This window comes from Pleurodeles waltl, chromosome 12, assembly GCF_031143425.1.
Source record: "Pleurodeles waltl isolate 20211129_DDA chromosome 12, aPleWal1.hap1.20221129, whole genome shotgun sequence".
Lineage (NCBI taxonomy): Eukaryota > Metazoa > Chordata > Amphibia > Caudata > Salamandridae > Pleurodeles > Pleurodeles waltl.
This window is the reverse complement of record NC_090451.1, coordinates 266,470,506-266,489,909: the sequence shown is the minus strand read 5'-3', so window position 1 is coordinate 266,489,909 and position 19,404 is coordinate 266,470,506. Positions and strand designations below refer to the sequence as shown.

At 41.9% G+C, this 19,404-nt stretch overlaps 1 protein-coding gene across 3 annotated transcripts in view; it reads right to left on the bottom strand.

The window, feature by feature from the left end:
* Positions 1-19,404, bottom strand: part of ADCY7 (adenylate cyclase 7) — a 601,636-nt gene that overhangs the window by 14,826 nt on the left and 567,406 nt on the right. For all 3 annotated transcript variants that reach the window (XM_069215519.1, XM_069215521.1, XM_069215522.1), the window contains 3 exons: positions 12,006-12,164; positions 10,743-10,889; positions 7,740-7,847 (listed from right to left, as the gene is read on the bottom strand). In XM_069215519.1, coding sequence (XP_069071620.1) covers positions 7,740-7,847; positions 10,743-10,889; positions 12,006-12,164 — 414 coding nt within the window. The remainder of the gene's footprint in view (positions 1-7,739; positions 7,848-10,742; positions 10,890-12,005; positions 12,165-19,404) is intronic.

Here is a 19,404-nt window from a genome sequence, read left to right as displayed (position 1 = left end):
TGGAGGCTTCACTACTGGCCCTGTGATGGGCCAGCCTCTTCGGTGACAAGGCATACTCCACTTTGGAACGCTTTAAAGATAGTACAGGTATATAGACAAAGACAGCCTTCACAACCAGTGCTAAGGCAGGAAATACAGTCTTTTTGGGGCTGCGGAACTGGCAGACAATGTGCTGGTCGACAAAGGAACCAGTCTTCTAACTCCTCCGCCCCTGCTACATGTTTTAGTTTATGCTCAGCGGCTCATACCCATCCAGTGGAAGGCAGGAACCAACATTTCCTGTGATCCATCACATCTGACAGATGGGTCTTACTAATTATTCATGGTGGCTGTGTCCTACCCTTTCTTTCCTTCCCATCCTTCTACAGGACGTGCACCTGTTCTCTAAATGTGCCATAGAAAAGGTACCAAACTTGTACAAAGCCGGGAGACATTACTCTTGCTATATCCTCATTCTAAAAAAGGATGGGGGCCTCAGGTCTAGCTTGAAATTCCCTCCTCTCAAAGCCTTCCTTCTGAAGGACAGATTCAAGATGTTATCTCAGATCCTATCAGCTTTGGATACAGAGGACTGGGTAGTATCCCTGAACTTGCAGTAATTTCAATTTCCACATCCTGCAGTCCCACAGGCATTACCTGGGGGGTCATGGTGGGCCAGGAGCATTCCCAATTTACCATTCCCCTCTTCGACCTCACCAGGACTCTTCGGGTGTTCATGAAAGTGATGGTAGCAGTCACTGTCAATCTTAGGAGGTTGGGAATCACTGTACTCCTATGCCTCAACAACAGACTCCTGAAGGTGGGCTTGCCACAGTTAGTCCAGAACCACCTCTGGACATTAGCAGAATTCAACATACATGAGCCATTTTGCACCTCATTCCCTCTCAGAGGCTTGCATGTATTGGGGCAATTCTGAACACAGTGAAATTCAGGGCTTTCCCTCTGAAGCAGAGTCCAGGACATTTATGCATATGAGGCGTAAAGGTGCAAGATATCCCGATATTGCAGGATCACTCGTGGATCTAGGTGAGAGTGGTTCTAAGTTTCTTGGCCACCTAGTCTTGTGCATCCAAGCGGAATATTGATGAAACTGACAAATCACCACATTCTAGGCTATTGTGAAGTAAATTGCGAAGTGTAGAGGCTTTATATAAAGGAAAACTTGGCCTGCAAGGAGATAAGCAAACAGTTATACTTGGTATTGGGAAAGGGAACCTGAAATAAAGGCCACCAAAGCTGGAAATGGATTGATATAAGAAACGTGTAGCAGTGTGAAGAGGGAAACACTTGTCCGCTTGTTTGTTAATTGCAATTTAAAATCAGCAGACTTTTAAAAAACAAGACAAAGAAAGCCATTAAACAATGGCGAAGTTCTGAGATGTTTAAAGTTTCTTCAATTCTTAGCTATCAATGGAACCTGAAATTTGAGCAATGGTGAAGTTGCTATTATGATGTATGTTCCACAAAATATGTATTTCACATTCTTCTATGAAATATGGGTTATTATTCAACCACATGTTGGTAATAAAAACACTCTGAAATGAAATGCATACTTTATTTCCTCCCCCATTTTGGCAACTGATGCAATTCCAAATGTCATCAATGAGCTTACATGTCAGATTACATATCACATTAACTGTGTTTTTTTCAGTGAATTTCTGGTGTTTGAATGGTATCCTACATCTAACTTCTATGATAGTATTCTCTTCCCAGTTTCGTAGCAGAGGGAGGCTGCAGGGCTTGACCTTTGTCTATGGCTTGCATCCAAACATCATGGGAAGCTAGTGCCTGCTGTTGTTAACGCTGAATTTTACTAATGAATATTCATGTATTCTGAGTGTTGAATCTGCATAGAAAATGAGTTAACGTAGAGAAATAATACACGCTTTTGAAATTGTGCCTGCCTGAGTGATCGCCAATGTTCACAAAGTGTACTTATTAATGGCTTATTAATGTAAAATGTTGAGCTTATGTTTGGATTAATGTAGTAGTATGTCATATTAAGGGTTATGTATTTTGTATTAGCTTTATTAATTGTAGGCCTAACTTTAGTGAGGTCTTGGGCCAAGTTACAAGGCCTCTCGTCAAGCTGCATTTCTTAGGCGACTTATAAAATGGCTGCTTAGATGATTAAGTTGTGATTTTGCACTGTACAGACCAAATGCTCGTAGCTGAAATTCTTTCTCATGAGAACCGCTTGCTAGAATATGCTGTACTAACTAGGGATACAATCTATAACATAGTGTGTGTAAAGGCGACCTTCCCAGGAGCAGACAATGGATGTAATGACTGGAGTATAAGTTGATACAATATTGATACCTGACAAGCCCAACAATGGGAACAAGAGAAGAGGAGCCAATCACCAACATGTGAACCATGTGCTAGTAAATTTTTAGATTTGGGGTTCTACTTTCATTGGACTAAATGTATGATTCTTTAACCAATGGGAATGTGGGAAGTAGTTTTAGGAAATCTAACTTAGCCAGACTGCACCGAGAGGAGAGACCCCATTTTTTCGATTATTCTTTTCCGAACTGCATGAAGAGACTTTGCTTTTCCTGAACTTTAATGCTGAATCCTGATGCCTTGCTGACCGAACTGATGTCCGATTGATGAAGACTGTCACAGCTTGCTGAACCATATTGAGGCCAGGTATAAGACAATGTTAAAGATTGTTATGTACATTTGCTTTTGTTCCTAGGAACCAGCCGCTAATTTTGATAAAGCTATAGTTAGATGTTTTCCAAATTTGTGTTGACTAAATTGTTTTGCATGAAGTCCGAACATGCTATTCTAATATGAAGCTTAATTAGGGTCCTCACTGATGATGCTTGCTGCATGGAATAATAGTTGATGTCTTTTATTTGCTGAATCTAAATGTATGCCATTTCGTTTGCACAGTTATTCTTGCTATTGATTAGTACTGTAACCTCAGAATGTGAAGTTGTCCAAGCTTTGATTAAATTGCGATTCTTTAGGAGATTTAGTCAGCCAGTATTGTTTCTGTATGCTTACCATTTGATTTTAAAACTATGGGGGTCATTATGGTGAGTGGAAATGTGGCAGTAGTACCGCCAACAGGCTGGCGGTACATACCACCACATTATGGCTGCAGCCAACCTGCCACTTCTCCACTCATACTGCCATTGCAGTATTAGCCGCCGGGCCGGAAATGTCAATCTCCAGCTAGGCAGCCGGCATAGTACCGACTGTGGCATAGTACCGGCGGCGGTATAATGAGCCGGCTTACCACCATGGTTTTTGTGTCGTTAGCACTGCCACGTAAACCATGGTGGTAGGCCCTACCGGTGACAGTGAATTCCTTCCCTGTCACCGATAGGCGGCTCTCCTACCCCCCACAACACACACCTGACACCCCTCCTCCATCCAAACTCCCCCCAACTCCTGCCGATCCTCACACTCCCCCCCCCACTCCTCCAATCCTCACACTCACGCCGCCACCCCCTCCGATCCTCACACTCACCCCTCAACCCCCATACACACACACACCCACAGACACGCACCACGCATACACCCAGTCACTCACACTGGCATTCATGCATTCATACACACATACTTCTAGACACGCTTGCACACATTTTTACACACAATCACACTGACATGCAGACATGCACTCACCATTCTTACACGCATACAATCATGCAAACAACACAACACACACAGACGTATTCACACACACACACACTCAGACATTCATGCACACAACCAGACACAGACACAGACACACCCACACAACGCCCTCCACCCCCCTCACCTGTCGGAATCCCGACTTACCTTTGTCGAGGAGGTCTTCCGGCAGGGAACGGGAAGGGGTGCTGCTACCGCCATCAGCACCCCACCAGCAGAACACTGCCAGACCGTATCACAGGTCATGATACGGCTGGCGAAGTTCAACTGGCGTGTGTGGTGCTGGTGGTAGCAGCACCAGCTTACCACCGTCTGCCAGTATTATCACTGCCGGATTTCCGCCCTTCTTGTGGCGGAAGTCCGGCAGTGATCATAATATGGCAAGCGTATGGTAGCCGCGATGATGGTATGTTGGCGGCCGTCACCGCAGCGGTAGGTGGTTTTTACCGCCATTGTTATAATGAGGGACTAAGTTACGTAACTTTAGCATTGTTAATATAGGGAAATAAACATTCTAACTTTTACATAAAGGTGTGGTTACTCATGGCCGAGAGGTCATGGTATGTGGAAATTACTGACTCCTGTTGATTATTGATGTTGTTGATTGTTACTGCTACTGATTTGTATTTGTACAGGTTACACAGTGGAAACTACTCGAAGCGCAGCCAAAAGGTCCATCGACCTACAATGCGTCCCCTTATAAATTAACCAAATAAGGTCTGACGCGCTAACACTGTGCATGGCTTTTGGTTTTCTGCAGTGGCATTGGGTCTCAGGGCCTGGCATTCAGCACTCAACCAGCTGCAGGTGTAAGTGTAATTAAGAGTGTGAAAAATTCAGACTAAAAGGAGTCCTAGGATGTATTTCTCCTTCCATCATATCTCAAATGCACACTACTTTCTTTTCTTGAGGTGCAGAGGGTGGTCCAGAAAGCATCTGATCAGCTATGTCAGGCACTCCTTCGTTCTTGAATACAGCACTGACTGTATGTGAACCACATGTCCTGTTTTGTTTTTTTAAACCCAAATTAGTAGATGTGTACCTCCTGTTGCAAGGTAACAGCCATTTTTTTTATATAGTGTAAGGATGTATGCTTTTGTCAGTCAATGAAAACCTCAGAATGGTCTTAAAGCTGCCTGAAAGTCCAGACTCTGCTATGGGTCTGTTGACAGTACATGTAGTTTAGGTCTTACTGCTCGGTGTCTCTGGTTCACATCTGCAGATTCTATACGTTTTTTAAAGTTTTTGGTCTGGTGCAACACACGTCCTAAAGCACAATCTGACCCCATCTCACTCCTTTAATGACAATTTTAATTAGCAAATAAAGAATTATTTACATTTTATATGCCATCCACGTGTTAAGAATTTACACACTTTTGAGTCCATAGACTCAACACTCTCATACGACAATGGTAGTCCTCAAACTATATACAAAGGACACAAACTTAAAATAGGGCCTAACATGGTCCACAGATTTTTTTAAATATGCAAGCTCTGTAGAGAGTTTGTGAAATACCGCAGGAATCCTACATGGGTTTATTGGTTAATTTAGTGTCTGCTAACTTCGAGGTAGTCAGGCCCACCTGTTGTCAGGAGTTTATTAACTCTAAGCTAAGTTTATGACCATGGATTGGCGAAAGACTTTCTTTTACTGTATGAACTATGGGGAATTCATTGAGGGTCCGTCCATCTACGGCTGAAGGTCTCCATGAGAGTGAATGTATTTTTCAGCTGTCTCCTTTGTCTACACCTCTGCCCGTTCTACTGCACTCCAGGTTTTTCTGTCTCGCCTGCATGCCTCTCTTCCCCTCATTTTCCTTATTATTGCTTATGTTGCTTCCATTTTCATTTACTTCCCCATCTGCACCCTCGGTGTGCTTCCTCCCCCCTTCTGACTGTTGCTTTGCTCCACGGCACCCTCTGTCTTGCTTAACCACCTTCCCATCTGCTTTTGGTAAAAAAGAAAACAACGTTTGCGCTATTTTTGTTTTACTTACCAATCCAACTTGGATAAGTAAATAAAAAGATGTATTGTTCCACTTCAGCCATGCTCCACAGCACTGCTAAAAAAACAACTGGCAACCCCAAAAGGTCCCAAAGGCGAGATCACCTTTTCACTAACAAAGGAGATGAGAAATCACTTGTGATACAGAAAGTGTACTTCCTCTAGGCCTAGCAGCCCGATCCTTTTAACTGCTGTGCCTGGAGAGCGGGATCTTGTCTGCCTGCTGTTGCAGCAGCTTCTGGTAGCCGTCCTTGCTTAGTCCCTCATGCCTCGGCTTTCAAAAAGAAGGTTGAGTGCCTGCCACTGAAAACAGTAACTATAGCAGTCCAGATCGTTTGTGGACATTTCCGCCCCAGGCTGTCATGTACTTTTCCTGCCAGGCGCTTGCCCAGTGGATCCTGGGAGCGGTACTGACAACGAGCATAAATTGCGACTAAAATACGTCAACTTTTAAACGTTCACTTAAGTTACTGATGTATTTAAGGTTACCTTTTCCAGAATAAAAACTGTGGGTCCTCCTATATGGGAGGCTATGATTGAGGAAAGAACAAATGTTGAAACCGTGAAGAAAGTTGAAGGAAGAGATTAGGTTTCACCACGATGAAAAAGTAACCTTGTTGATCTATTTTCACTTCTAAGACACTCCACAGCTGCACGTATGGAGACGAGTTGTATCCTCCACCCTTAAGAAACTTTGTCAAGGACGTGTTTCCAAGACAATCGTGTGACCACCAAAGTGAGTGATACTCCGGCAGCAGATATGCTTTCTTGATGTCCAACTGATCACCTCCCCATCCCTCCCACCAGAGAGACTTCTGAGTGGGAATGTGCCCTCCTATCCCCGTGATACCCTATCTCACGTAACTTGTACTCACAAGTATGAATATATTCAGAAAGAGAATGCCAGTCAAATACTGCTGTGAGTGCCCTCTAAGCTTGCAAAGACTAGATTCTGAGAAGACTTTCTATATATTTCAGCTACACTGTGCTTCACTTGTAAAAAAAAAAAAAAAAAAATGAGTGTTGATGCCAGGAGCGCTGCTTTGAAGCTGGTGGCAGGTGCTATTGCATATCAGCATGCTAAACCTCAGGGATGCTTATTCTGGAAATCACCTAATGTCCCTTTAATCTGCTACCAGTCGCCACCCGCCCCTTTATCTCATTCTTGCCGGTTCCTGGTTTCCTCCTTTGTGATGTTTTCCCGTCTTTCTCCTTTGCTTGTTTTTCCCTCTCTTGTGCTCAGAAAATGTCAGATTAGGAAAAATAAGTGCTGGTCCCCAAAAAAGAGTGCCGGGGGCTGCCACTGGCAAGCACCGGTTCAAATTAAGCACTGCAGGAACCTCTGAATTTAGAGTGAATTTAAGGAAGGATCTGCCTATAAGCTGCCAAGCGCTGTTCGGGAAACTACAGAGGGAAATATATTTTTAAGACATTTGCAACCCCTGAGCTTAGAGAAAGGATCTAGCAGGACCTATTTACCTTTTATATTTCCCTCTTACACTCTAAGATTGTAGTTAGTACCAGGAGGGCGAAAGTTTTACAGATGGTGGCCTCTATTATATAGAAATTCTTCGATAAGTATCCCGACAATTCGTGGGGCGAGCATAACATTCAAGAAATGGGAAATGGCTGTTTTTTTTTTTTTTGCACAGACTGATCATACTAGAGTGAGTCTAGAAAAAGAACAAGTCTGATGTTTGCCCGACTAGAGTTTAGAACGAGACCCCGGAAGTGGCTTTTTGCATGTTTTAGTGATTAGAGTTCAGAAAATCTCAAAGAGATACAAACAAACCTGTGACAATAGTCCCTCTAAAGATTAGAGCCGAATATAAGGAAAATACCAGTACCCTGTTTGCATACCGAGCCATATAGAGGGGTCTCTGTAATGCACATCACAGGAACTTGTTATTGAGAGCTCTGACTCGTGCACAACAAAATGTTAATATCCTTTTATTTGACGGCATGTTTTCTAAGAAATCTTTTTTACTTTAATGAAGAATTAATTCAACCTGCGTCTCTCTCACCCCAACTGCCATTAAACCCTTCATAACACACAAGAGCTTTGAAATTCTCAACAAGGCCATACCTGGTTATTCTCCTGTCCGGGAGTAATACTGAGTCCTGCTGCTGCCATGTATGTGCTTCCAATAGTTTTAATTTTTTCAACACCACTGAACTTGGGTTTCAACAGCAGCTGGAGGAAAATAAATCGTTCAAATTATATATTTCAGTGCAGTGCAAATTTCAGTTCCTTGGGTGTGTGTGGGTTTCAGCAAAATATTCATAGCTAGTGATTACATGACTAAAGTAAATATTTTTAATTTGATGTCAAAACTTCTACAAATCCGAAAAACTGCATTGTGATAGCGGCACTATTAAGTATGTCTCAAAATGCTAATTGCAGATAAAATGTCACTGGGTTTTTAACAGCGGAAGAACAAAGCTTTAAATATAGCATATGCAAATTTGTACATGCAGGTTTAGGTAATCAGCACCGACAAAGGTAATTGTTTTTATGTTTGTCAACAAATATCACTAACCACACAGTAGGTACTGACTGCTTATTCATAGACAGAACAAGTTCACATGGCCAGCATAGAGTAAGCTTCTTTTGCAGAGAGTATCTGTTCTGTTCAGCCAGTGGCAGTACAAAGTTCACTTAAAATAGATTCAGCACGGCCAACGTGTCCTGTCTCTCCCATGTGAATGAATACTCACACATGCAGAGCAGAGACAGTGCATGTAATGACATAGCAAATCTCACAAAGGATGCAATGAACATCAGAAAGGTGCCCTCACAAAGGACAGTTAGGTCCCAGGTACCAGGAAGCCTATATGGTCCTTGAGGAGGAGAAGCTTAATGCCGGCAGAAATCAGTAGTTCTTCTAACATAAATGGACAAGCGCATCCATGTGGCTTGTCACAGAGTAGAGGGGCTCACCTTCTCTTTTGGAAAGCATGAAGAGTGTCTATCGGGCTGAGTAAAGGTCAGACACGCATGCACACACACAATTTGTGGGTCACACAGCCAGGCGCAATACATGTGCTAATTGTACAGGTGCCTGTCAGCCTGATCCAAACTGTGCCAGACTAGCCCATTGAGATCTTTCTCTCATGACAAGGGGGCACTCCGCTATTAAACTCGGACCTGGGTGTTTCAGTTTTAAGCTCTGACATCCCCTGTCAATCAGTGACACTTAGTTACAGAGTGTGGTGGGGCAGTAAACCTCAGTGACCCCATCCTACTCTGTGGTGAGTGAGGGAAGGTATTTCTCTCACTAGATGACCCATGACAAGGTCAGCCTTGGAGAGAGAATGGGAGTTTCTGTTTTTCCCTGTTTGAAGCATCCAGCACTTTCCGTACCCCCTGCTTCCCTTCCTGCTGGACCTGCTATAACTGCAGTGGCACGGTAAGTACAATTTTTTTTCTTTTGGTGCATCACGTACGAATGTATGTGTATTTCGACTGTGTGCTGTGAATGGGTGTGCGCATGTTTATCTGTTTGAGAAAGGATGGCGGTGTTTGAGTGCATGGATGGGTGGGTGTGTGTGTGTTTCTCTGTCCCACCCCATCTGATGAGCCACATTACAGGTCACCACTGATCCTGGGCAGCAGCAGTGAAATCAAACCATCTACCACACAGCACAGAGAAAATGAGTAGCAGAAGTGTGAGATTTTCTTTGTTCACTCAGATCAGGTAAAGCACTGGCACTAGCAGTACAATCTTCCTTCTTTACACACAGCACAGTCGCCCTCACAGAGCAAGCAGCACAAGTTCTGTTCGCATGGGTAGAATAGGTGCAGGATGACATCAGCTGTGCAAGATCTCTACATGCAATAAACTGGCATGCAATGAAAAGCAAGTCATGATTTCTTCAGGCATTCAAACTGGTAATGGAGGAGCAGCATGCAAGGTGCCCTTAGTGCATGCATATTTGTACCCCGAGTGCAGAAATCACAGTTGTGAACTTTTAGCTATCCCTACTCAGACAAATCCCCTTGGTCCTCATAACAAACCATAGAGTACAACTAATGTGGGTCCTTGTAATGATCTGGTAGGGCTAATGCAATATTATCTACCCAGCACCCCCGCACCCTCTCCTCCACAGAGAAGACTATTATAGACTTGCAGATGGCATCCTCTCCCCCGATCAAACCACAGACCATCCCATCCAAAAACAAAACCATTGTGACAGTTCATTGGGGACCCCAGGGCCCAGACCCTGAAATAATCTACACTCACATCCACAGGATGAAGTCAACTATCTGCGGTTCAAGATATTCCTAAAGACTGATCTGTTAAGAAAGGCTTTCCACTGAACACTCGACATGACACTATGAGCAACTGAGGGTTGTCCGATCCAGGATCCGTCTCTTTTGTTCAGATGGATTCATACTCCCTGTGAACATTTTGTTCATCAACCATCGAAAGCTTTTCTCCTCTAAGTACTCCAAAGTGTCAATTTGCAACATGTGGCGATGAATAAACGTCCACAACTAAGAGAATAAATAAATAGATAAATGTATGTCTAATTGCAGGTAGACAGCATAAACAGTAAATGCAGGAAAGAGAGTCTACAGGCAAGTAGATGTGTAGGCCAGTGGAGGAGCACTGAAGAAGCAATGCAGGCGGGACAGAGGCAGAAATGAAGGAGGAGGCAGGGAACTTCATCCATGGCACACCAAATCTCTCATTCAGTCATTTACCTTTTCAGAGGAAGCCTGCGGTGTGGTTTCCCACTCCATTCTGTTATACAAGCAGGCCATCTTTTCAAGTAGTTCTTGATATGGAAAGCATTATCACGCAGACAACCATCATAACTAAGCATTATTGACCACTTCTCAGGGTCTATTCTTGTTAATTGCCTAATCTTCAATTATGGGTGCACAAAGACGGGAACATACAATTATCCTCTGTAGTCCTCTGCTTTGTGCCCTTCCTTCACACTTTCATTGAAAGTGAAAGGCAACTAACAGTTGTTTATGCCACAACTCTAGGCATTCTGTTTTGTTGGACTGCTCAGAATATTATTCAGCCACTAACGTGTAGTGCATTTTTAATTTTAGTTGAGAGAGTGAAAAGGTTACCTCGTCGAAGTCAGCAATTATTTCATTTAGCAACCTGATGCACTCCAGTCCTTCCTTGTTGACGTCACATTCTGTGTAAAATACCTTGAAGTCTGGGACTGAGGCAAACATGATACAGACACAATCATAAGACTGGTGGTACCAATCCTGTAGGGTGAAGAAAATATAAAATCACATAGGAGTGTTGGACACTTTTAAGCAACTGATCATTCCTTCTTTTGTGGTTTGTACAATGTGAACATGCACATAAGAAGATGCTTTGCAAAAACCTGTTTACCTAGCTTTATGGTTTCGTTCATAGTTTGGTTTAGGACTGCTTGTGTTTTTGTTAGACCTGTTAGCTCTTGGCGTGGCTTCCTCTGTGTTTTTGGCTTCCTACCGCCTGCTTTGATCCTGTGCTGAATTTCATTTTTATTGGCTTTAGGACTCTGGGCACTTTACCACTGCTGATCAGTGCTAAAGTGCAAGTGCTGTCTGTCTAAATTGGATTGGTAATTGGTTCATACATAATTGCTATATTTGATTTACTAATAAGCCCCTAGTAAAGTGCACCAGAGGTGTCCAGGGCCTGTAAATCAAATGTGTCTAGTAGGCCTGCAGCACTGATTGTGCCACACACATGACTCAGACCTGCCACTGCAGTGCCTGTGTAGGCTGTCTGGAACTGCCAATTCAACCTCCAGACCTTCCCTTTACTACATGTAAGTCCCTCCTAAGGTAGGCCCAAGGCAGCCCCGTGGTCAGGGTGGAGTGTATTTAAAAGGTAGGACATGTACTGATGTGTCAGTACATGTCCTGATAGTGAAATACTGCTACATTCGGTTTTCACTATTGCAAAGCCTATATCTCCCCTAAGTTAACGTGGGGATTGCCTTGAATTGTCTTTTAAGTGTAATTTCCCATTGGGAGCAGATAGAGATGTGGGATTTGGGGTCTCTGAACTCACATTTTAAAAATACATCTTTTGGTGAAGTTGGTGTTTAAATTGTAAGTTTGAAAATGCCTTTTTTTTTTTAAAAAGGGCATTTTTTTGCTTAACCATTCTGTGCCTTTGTCTGGTTGTGGAATACATGTTTGGGTCAGGATGACAGTTGTGCTGATTGTGAATTCACTTTAGACAGTCACAGAAAGGGAGCTGAGGTGTCCCCTACATTACCCGATGAGAAGAAATAAATTCTACATGTCTTCAAAAAATGGACAACATATAAGTATCCAGCTAAGGAACTGGAGGTGGCAAAGAACGACAAGTGTAAATGTTATTACCTCGTTAAAATTATTGTTGTTGAGAAAATGTGCTGCGACATGAGCCGGGAGTACATTCTCCAGCAAGAGTCGAGTCATATTTTCCATGGTTTCTGTGTTCTCATCTTCTTTCTTAGACTTGTTCTTCCACAGGCAGTCGAGTCTGCAATAATAGTCAATCTGTAAAGAGATTTTCAAGCAGTGCGCTATGACTAAGATGAAAAAAATCATTTTCTACAGAAAGAAAAAGATTCAAGAAAATTAAAAGAATTGATGCAGTTTGTAATTAGCGCTTAAGGGAGAAACAGAGTTTCAGGTTTGTTTCATTCAAATTTTATTATTGATGTGAAAAAATATGCATGTATCAGAAAATAGAGAATGAGAAAGGTTCTTAACTTGCCTGCTATAATAATTTTATTTGTGGCCTATCTAATGTATCTTCTCATATTTTCAGCCACTCTGAGATACTGCAGCTTGCACCTACCACCACACAGTGTATTTTCTGGCTTTCACTGAGCTATTGTGCTGCTACAGTGCTTGCACATTAATAAGCTTGCAAAGCCTATTTCATCTGTAACACCCAGCTGTTATTTTGAAGTCAGAATCAGATTTATATACCTTAAAGTGTTTTGTGTACACAATTTTAGATACTACAGTATTATTCAAATTTCTAGTACTTCCTTGTGCAAATGCCCTACCTACTGTTGACATTTATGTAATTCATAAGAAGGTGCTGTATTACCCTCAAGGATACTGTTATGATAGCAAACTAAAAATTGCTCTTACCTTGAACACCACAGTTCTTCAGATCCCCAAGCCTATGTAATTTTGGGCCTTTGCCCCTTTATTCGCATATTTAACACAGACATTGACTTTCATCAACTGGACCTTCTCGCTATTACTAGATGCTGGAATAACTGTCAACAGAAGGTAAACCTGCCAGTTTAGCTAATTAGTTGAAGTTGAAGTTTATTAATCATGATTGGTTAATTGAAACCTTTGCATAATGCAAGAACACAGTATTAGCGAGTACACAACTACATAAAAGAGAAAAAAAAAGAAAAAAAACATGCTAAAACTAAGGTTACTTCAATGAATGACCTAGTTAATTCAAGTGTGTACAAGATAAAATGCTAGTGAGCAAATTATCCAATAACTAACCTTGCTGCTACTTAAAAGCTAATGCACAGCGAGTAAAACTGAAGTAAGGATGTCCTAAGAGAATCAAGTATATGCCATGTACAGTGGCAGTGTGTGCCCTCTTCAATAATTGTCCTTAAAAATAAGCACAGTAAATGGGACTGTGGAAAGGGTCACAATTTAGCAGAATAGAGTGAATTAAAAGTGCTATTTGCAAGCTACTCCCTGAAGGACTCTACATTAGGTCTCCTTGGTTGAGACGGCCAAACACACAAAGTGCCGGTGCATGGAAGGTGCAGAGGGAGAGGGGAGAGCCTTTGGGACACTTTAAATTGCTAAGTTAGTTAGAAATAGAGCACTTGTGTCACATATTCTCCACCTGTCCTATTTTACTTACATAAGAGTTTGTTTTTGTGCAGTTTATTTATTTAAACAATACAAAGTGATAGGTTTTAAAGACACTTCACATTTTATACCATACACAACAGGACAACTAGGAAAAAAAGACAGAAAAAAAGGGGAAAACCACTTTAAGGTCCCACTAAGACATCCAAATATTTTGGAGTAGACGGCTCACCCACTAAATAGTGGCACGCTTCATCAATGGCGCTTATCCACGCCCTGGTAGGATGGTACTACAAGGGTGGACTCAACAGGAGTTAAGAGTTCTTGTATATAACAATAAGTATTCCGTAAGATGGGCCAAGTAAAGTTGGTGGACATTAATGTTTTATTTCAACCTTATATTGTATTTTAGATAGGCTGTATGAGGTTTTATTTTGATCTGGTTTTAACACAGGATTCGCGAATAGTACACCTAACAAATGCTAAATAAAAACTGTAAATACCAATATTAATAATCATTGAAAGAAGAGGAACTTGATTTCCAAAAGATCATAACTGAAGGATTTTCTTTCTCCAAGCACTATAAATAAAGATGAAGTGATTATATAATTTAATGATACTTAATTTAGCAACCTAGGTGGCTGAGGTAGCCTGCCTTAAGATTCAAATTTATAATATATAAATCAAAGCAGACATCAGTAGCGAGCATTTAACCATGACGTTTGATTGTAATGGGGACAGAAACAGTCAAAATCCCTAAAAAAGAAAACAGATAGTGAACAAGGTACTCGAGCTTTTGAGAGAAATATATAAAGAGTGAGATGGGGCAACTGTGAGACGTAGTGATATTGAGCAAAGACAACGGCCATGGAAACATGCTTAAAGGATAAGAAAAATTACTGGAGGAGAGTGACTTACTGAACATTAGAGCAAACCAAGGGAGGAGTCGCATCTAATAACTGGGATTAGTGCACAAGAAGGAGATTAGGGGCCTATTCAAAGTCAGAAACTGTTGAAAATGAAGCAGGGTGGATGTATTGACAGAAATAGAAGGTGGAGCAGAGAGTAAGGAAACTAAATAAAAGATAGTTTGTCAGTTAATTTTAGAGGTAAAATACTTCGAAAAACTGCAAGTAGAACGTCTAGAGTGACAGAAACAACTGGGAAAGGGAAAGTGACAGTAGTGTAAAACAGATGATATAGGTAAAAGAAAAATGTAATTAAGGGACTGGAGGTGAGTGAATTTTTACGGGGAGACTAGGATTGTGCAGCAAAACAAGGTAAATCAGCAGAGGTCTGGGTAATATTCTAGCATGTCTCTACAGTTTGCAGCATTTGCTATTGATTCCTGCCTTTTAGTGTTGGGCGCAAATGTTGCAACTTGTTTTTCTTCCAAGAGGAAGTTTCTGTTTTCAAAGTAAGTCGTGATACCTCCCCTGACATCCACAATGCATCTGGAACCATGCTCCAACCCATATATTGTTTTTAAGGCTATCAGATTTGGACAAGTCTTCGAGTGCTCCATTACTGTCGTACTAAAGACTAGGGGGCATACTCTGTTTGCGCCGGAATTGCGTCGTTTTTTTTACGCAATTCCGATGCAAAACTAACTCCATATTTATACTTTGGCATTAGACGCGTCTAGCGCCAAAGTCCATGGAGTTTGCGTAATTTTTTAGCGTGGACACCTACTTTGCGTTAATGATATGCAAGGTAGGCGTTCCCGTCAAAAAAATTTACTCCGAGGCATGTGCGCCGTATTTACACTCCCGGGCAAAATTCACGCCCGGGAGTGGGCGGGTCAAAAAAAATGACATACAGCCGCTTTTGCGCCGTTTTTTTAGCACCTGGACAAGGCAGGCGTTAAGGGACCTGTGGGCTCGGAAGGAGCCCAGAGGTGCCCTCCCATGCCCCCATGGACACCCGCTGTCACCCTTGCCCACCCCAGGAGGACACCCAAGGCTGGAGGGACCCATCCCAGGGACATTAAGGTAAGTTCCGGTAAGTATTTTTTAATTTATTTTTTGTGGCATAGGGGGGACTGATTTGTGCCCCCCTACATGCCACTATGCCCAATGACCATGCCCAGGGGAGAGAAGTCCCCTGGGCTTGGCCATTGGGCAAGGGGGCATGGCTCCTGTCTTTGCTAAGACAGGAGTAATTTCTATGGGGGTTGGGAGTCGAAAAAAATGGCGCAAATCGGGTTGAGGCGAAAAATTTGCCTCAGCCTGACTTGCCCCATTTTTTGACGCCCAAGCTCCATATCCCCCTACGCCGGCGCTGCCTGGTGTACGTCGTTTTTTTCCACGCACACCAGGCAGCACCGGCGGCTAACGCCGGCTAACGTCATTGATTAAATACGGCGCCCGCATGGCGCTTCAGAATGGCGTTAGCCGGCGCTAATTTTTTTGATGCAAAACTGCGTTAGCGCAGTTTTGCGTCAAAAAGTATAAATATGGCCCTAAAACTTCAGGTAGCCAGAATGCTTCAGGTATGAATCATGCTCAGAATTCCAGGATGAGGTTGTATAAGAATGACTTCAGTAAGGGGATGGTATGAGAATACACCTTTTAATTTCTACGCCAGCTGATAACAAGAGGCTGTGGTCGGACCAGCATTTGGTCTAAAAGCTTTGCCTCCAAAGGGACCATGACATGGCCACTAGTTGGGCCTGTAAAGCCTTTCAGTAAATAAAGACTATCAGACACCAATGGGACAGCCAGTGGGTGCATTACAGAATGCAGCACTGAGGCTCTTCCAAGCCAACATGCATGAAGTACAATTTCTTAAGGAAGCCAGAATGCCCACTAAGTGGGCATGCTATGCGTCTAATTGGAAAACATTTGCCCATTGCTGTAAGAGCCTTCAAAAACAGCCCTTACATGCCAAAGTGCAAGACATTATTTGCTACTTGCTGCACTTACAAAAGGAAGGTCTAACCTATTCTTCCATAAAAATAAATAATTTGAAAAGGGAACTCTTCCCAAAGTCTTTGTTCCCAAAATATGTTGAAGTAAGGACAGAGTGAAAGTGATGGGTAAAGAGTTTGAGGGCTAGGGTTTAGAGGTTTAGGGTATAACTTATATGGTACTGGGCTAAAGGTCATGGGGTTGGGGTTAGTGATAGTGGGTTAAAAGTACAGCCTAAGGGCTTGGGTGTAAGCTTAAGAGTTTGGTGTATAGGGGTTTAGTGTACAGGGATACTTTGTTAGGGGTTAAGGTTATGAGTTATGGGTATACGTTTGGGGTAGAGGTTAAGGGTTGGGGCTAATGCAGTGCTTAATTTGAGCTGGTGGTTTCCTGTGTACGGCACAAGCACTTATTTTTGAGGGACAGCACTTATCCGTCTGCCTTAAGAATTTACTGCAAGCAAAAGACACATATGGGAAGGATGGAGGAAGAGAAAAACGAAAAATCGTCTTAAAGGGAGAAAGCAGAACGCTGCAAGAGCGAGCTTTAGGGGCATGGAGTGGCTGTAAATGGATTAGAGAAGCCCTATATGGCTTCAGAATTCCGCTGCCTCAGTATTTCATGTTTGCACATTTAATTGCAGCAGCCACATGTTTTGGAGGAGAGCTTTGGGCACCTGCTCGTTTTTATTTACAAATTAAGCACTGGGTTAATGTTACAGGGTTAAGCGTATGGATCTGGGGAATAGTGTTAAAGGACTAGGGCTAAGTGTTGAGACTATAGGATTTAGGGTATGGCAGAAGGTTAGCGCTTTAGGACCTAGATTTTAAGAGTAATGGGTTATGGTTATAGGATATAGAGATATATAAAGGCTAAGTCAGGATGTTAGAGTTTCATGTTAAGGACATCAGATATTGCATTTAAGATATAGGGCTAAGGGTTTGATGTATATGGCTATAGGTGTTGTATAAAGGGTTAAGGCTATCTTGTATAGGGGTTTTGAGTCTAGGGTTAAAGGTATAAGGTTCATTGTATGGTGGTTCAGTTATCAGGTTACAGATAAGGTTAAAGGCTTAAGAGAGAAGGGTTAAGGGTTTTGGGGTGTAAGGTTAAGCTGTTGAAAAAAGGGTTACTCTCTATAATTACATTTGTTTAGTGCTACTCCTAGAAATGTGATTTCAGGTGTTTAAGGTGTGCCACTGATTGTTACAATCCTTTTAGTTTATGAGTTCAACATAAAACAACTGAGCTGTTGCTGTTCATAGTAATACTGCACTTAACTTTCAATGGAACACACTACAGTCCAAAGTAATGCAACTAGAAGTGTTAAAAACACACTGATTCTATATCTTGGTAAAAATGATTTGAATTAACAAGGTACAACCATGGAAGCGGGACAGTCAAGCAGGGGCATGTGGAATTCAAGTAAAGAACTGAAGTAGCACAAGTCCTCCAGTTTGTGACTTATTTGTAAGAAACAAAACCGTTCTAGTATAAATATGTATAATGTGCTATCTTTGAAGTCAGAGGCCTCACTGACACAAATGATTATTTCCTAAAACAGCAGAGGCACACTCAAAACATATATTCAAGAATTTCTATTTTTCTCTTCATGCGGAGATTAAATCATACACTTCCTTTTATTTAGGGCAATTCCAAAATTAAACCAATCTACAAAGAACCTAGAATGACTTTCCCAATTACATAAATTCTCCTGAAAATTTAGGGCCATGTGTAGGAAGCATTTTTGCAGTCGCAAACGGCCTGATTTCCAAAATTGTGATGGCAAAAATGCTTTTCCAAATGTACAAACACCCAAACTGCGATTCTCCAGAATCGCAGTTTGGGTGGAGAAATCGCTATTTGAAAGGGGCTTCTTTAGGGCATCCCTTTCAAATAGCGATTTGCAGTGTTATGTATCAAGGTTTTGCAACCAAAATGTGGTTGCAAAACCTTGGTATTTTGCCACCCACTCAGATTGGTGGTAATGCATTCGAAAATTGGAATGAGCCACCATGGGACTCCTTCCCCTTTGTGAATGTTGAAAAAACATTTTTAAGAGCAGGCAGTGGTCCTCTTAAAAAATGAAACGTCAAAGTTTCATTGTTATCTTTTTAAATGTATCTTGTTTTCCTTTAAGTGAAATGGGTTACCTTTAAAAAAAAAGATAGCTTTATTTAAAAGCAATCACAGACAAGTGGTCTTGCAGATCATCCTATATACAGGTTGCATGTTAAAACCAATAAGTCATTCTGCAGCTGCACTACCCGTCTACATAAAAAAACTATTCACCTACTGAAAGAGATGAGGCAAAGCTTCTGGTTATGAGATTACACAGTCACAGTGTTTCATCTGGAGGGAAATTGAAATTTGGCAGAGAATACATGAAAAATACGACATTGTCACCTGATAGAGGTACAGAACAGCAGAGATAGATAGGGAACTGGAAAGGAACAGAAGTCAAGATTAAGAGAGGAACCAGATGGTGGAGTCTCGTTGGCCTACGTTTGAATGATGAAAAAGGGCCCAGACAGGGAATACAGAAGAGTAGAAATATGTTCAGATTAAAGGTTAAAGAGAAATCAAGATGTGCGAAAGGGGTGTAAGTCCCTGGGAGCAGTGGTCAAGGAGGATACTAAAAAAGGGGGAACACAAAAAGTAGAGGGAAGCGAGAAAGAGTTACCTTGTTCTAAAGATGACAGCGGGAGTAAATATGAGTTGTGAGAAGTAGGAAATATAGAAAGATGGTAGATACCGAAGGTATCACTGTCTTTTCCAAACTGACAAATTAAAGAAGAAAGACAGAGAAGAAAGGAAATCAGTGTGGGTGCACGTGCATTAGAGGCTGATCAAATATCCATTTAGACGATGAAGCAGATCAAGAATGCAGAGTACTTTGCTGCACAACAAGTGAATATTTAATAACGTAAATTAAAGTTTTGGACAAAGTAATTGAGTGACAAAGATCCAGTGAGACTGGAAGGGAAACTGGAGTTTGTAGATTGCAAGTGTGGAAAAGATATATG